The 2,293-nt window shown below is 36.4% G+C and overlaps 1 protein-coding gene across 2 annotated transcripts in view; it reads left to right on the plus strand.

Moving 5' to 3' along the window:
- Positions 1-978, plus strand: part of LOC134193181 (pulmonary surfactant-associated protein D-like) — a 7,328-nt gene extending 6,350 nt beyond the window's left edge. For both annotated transcript variants that reach the window (XM_062661985.1, XM_062661986.1), the window contains 6 exons: positions 1-32; positions 113-169; positions 250-294; positions 351-377; positions 446-512; positions 568-978. The exon at positions 1-32 is cut by the window's left edge and continues 31 nt beyond it. In XM_062661985.1, coding sequence (XP_062517969.1) covers positions 1-32; positions 113-169; positions 250-294; positions 351-377; positions 446-512; positions 568-932 — 593 coding nt within the window. In that variant the 3' untranslated portion in view covers positions 933-978. The remainder of the gene's footprint in view (positions 33-112; positions 170-249; positions 295-350; positions 378-445; positions 513-567) is intronic.
- Positions 979-2,293: the final 1,315 nt, after the last annotated feature.

Consider the following 2,293-nt stretch of genomic DNA (forward strand, 5'->3'; position numbering starts at 1 on the left):
AGCAAGGAAGGCAAGGAGTGCCTGGACAAGCAGTAAGAAACATTTTTAACAGATGTGAAAAAATTATGTTTCCGACACATATATGCAGGCCGGTACCAATTGATTGTTTCAGATTGATCCTGAAAGTTTAAAGGAATACTTTAATCCAGTCGAAAACTTAAAACTTCAAGTAAGACCGATTTTTTAAATGAAAATGTTGTTCGTATATAAATGTGGTAGTACTATATATTAATTTTGTATTCATTTTAGTTTAACAAAGAATTGGATAAAATGAATAGCACACTTCTTCAACAAGTATGTAGGATCAGCACAGCGTGAGTGCAAATATTACTACCTAATTTATTTTCTAGATTAATGAGTTAGAACAGAAACTCTCGGTAAGTAAATTGTCTGTTACAAATGTATATTATGTGTCGTCACTCTATTTATTATCTATAATGTCAAGTTTGTTACTGAAAAACCCGCTGCCCATTTGAACGGTGATGGAACGTCGCACGGCCACTATAATTCTGGTTTGTATAATATTATTGAACGTCGAGTGTTTTAGTGAGGGCATGTGTTGGGTAGGAACTGTAAGTCAATGGTATACTAGAAGTGGTTCTATCTGGTCTCCTTTCCTTCGCGGTGGCATGCAGTATCAAGACGGTGTTATCACGGTTCCGACCAGCGGTCTTTACTATGTCTACGGGCAAATTCAATATATACATAGCAAAACTAGTTACTACCGAGCTGGTTTTCGTATCACAGTGAATGGAAGCTATCGTGTTGTTGCTTATCGCAATCATCAGAAACTCAGGGATTTCGCCTCTCATTACACGGGACGAATTATTCAACTAAACAGAAATGACAAACTGTCGATGACATTTATTGCAGATAGCCACTACTACTTCCATAGTCATTTGACCTTCTTCGGTGTATTTTCAGTTAACTGAATAATCATGACTCTTGAGAAGTCGTTTGTTTGCGCAACCTTAAATGGAATTTATTGTCCCTTTATCATCATTTCTTTCGTTCTTACTAGTACGGTCGCTAAGTGCTTGATCTCGCTAGCTCATTACTAACCTGATGCATTCTTTTTCAGACACTACGTCTGCGACTACTTAGTTTGGCTAGCTGTTTTCGGGTCTGTTTGGTCTATACTCTCAAGCAACTTGCAGGCCATCATTTGAAACATGTCGTCATTAACGCATAACATTAATGTCGTCGACAGTTACGTGAATCAGGAGTGTAAAGCAGCTCGCCAGTATTGCGTGTCTTCTGCATTTTATAGTTCCGCCTATTTTACGGTACTGTTCAACTTGCTGCGTCCGGTTGTTTGAGATGGCAGAAATACACAGCGAGGGTATAGGATGAAATGGACACTTTAGTGAATTCTCTGTCATACTAAAAGCATTGGTAAAAGAGAGCAAATAGAAAGTTATGCGTGATATCTTAGCGTGTAATCAGTGTTATAAAAGATTGGTTGTAGACTCAATAAAGTCGGTTGTAAAATCAATGACGTCTGTCGTACATTCAAGACCGTCGGTCGTGCATAGATGTCTTCATGGCTGCTGTTGGATCCAAATAACTTTTTAAAGCAATATTGAAAATTTAACTTTTATAAAGATCGCAACAATCATTAGAAATTTATATGTGGAGTATTATACTAAATATGCCTAAACACTTTCATGCAGCATGGTTGTGAGAATCAGAGATAAATCTCCAAATGCATTTTGTCTGTCTGGTCTTAAAACAGGATACCACCAATAGCCTTTAGATTTTTTTATGGTTTAGGCAAACCGTATGGTTTATGATTTAATCATTAAGAATTTGTGTCAATTTTCAACATTAACTGTGCAGTCTACAATAACACACGCACCTGTACAATAGTGTATGCCAGTTGGGGTATATTGTAATAATTATTTTATTAAAATGTTAGTGATTGCATTATGAGTACGTAGACGTTTATATGTGCAGTGTCACTTATATATATATATATATATATATATATATTTGCACATTTGCAACAAGTTGATAACCAACAAGTGGGTAGTAAGTACGACCTGCTGCTGGGTGTGTATCGTACGCATGAGCAAGACCTACTAGTGACACCAAAATCAAAGCATAAATTTATATTGCTTGAAACCCTTCTAAGTCAAACTTAAATTTTTTATTAGTGAGATTTTCAACTTGCAAACCCAAGTTTGAATCACCTAGAAAAGGTTTCTGTTCCATTCTGCAGATCTTGATGGAAGGACAAAACGGAAGCATGCATTATTAAGACAATTATATATAGGAACAGAGCTAGACCTGC

The sequence above is a fragment of the Corticium candelabrum genome, chromosome 17 (assembly GCF_963422355.1).
Source record: "Corticium candelabrum chromosome 17, ooCorCand1.1, whole genome shotgun sequence".
Classification (NCBI taxonomy): domain Eukaryota; kingdom Metazoa; phylum Porifera; class Homoscleromorpha; order Homosclerophorida; family Plakinidae; genus Corticium; species Corticium candelabrum.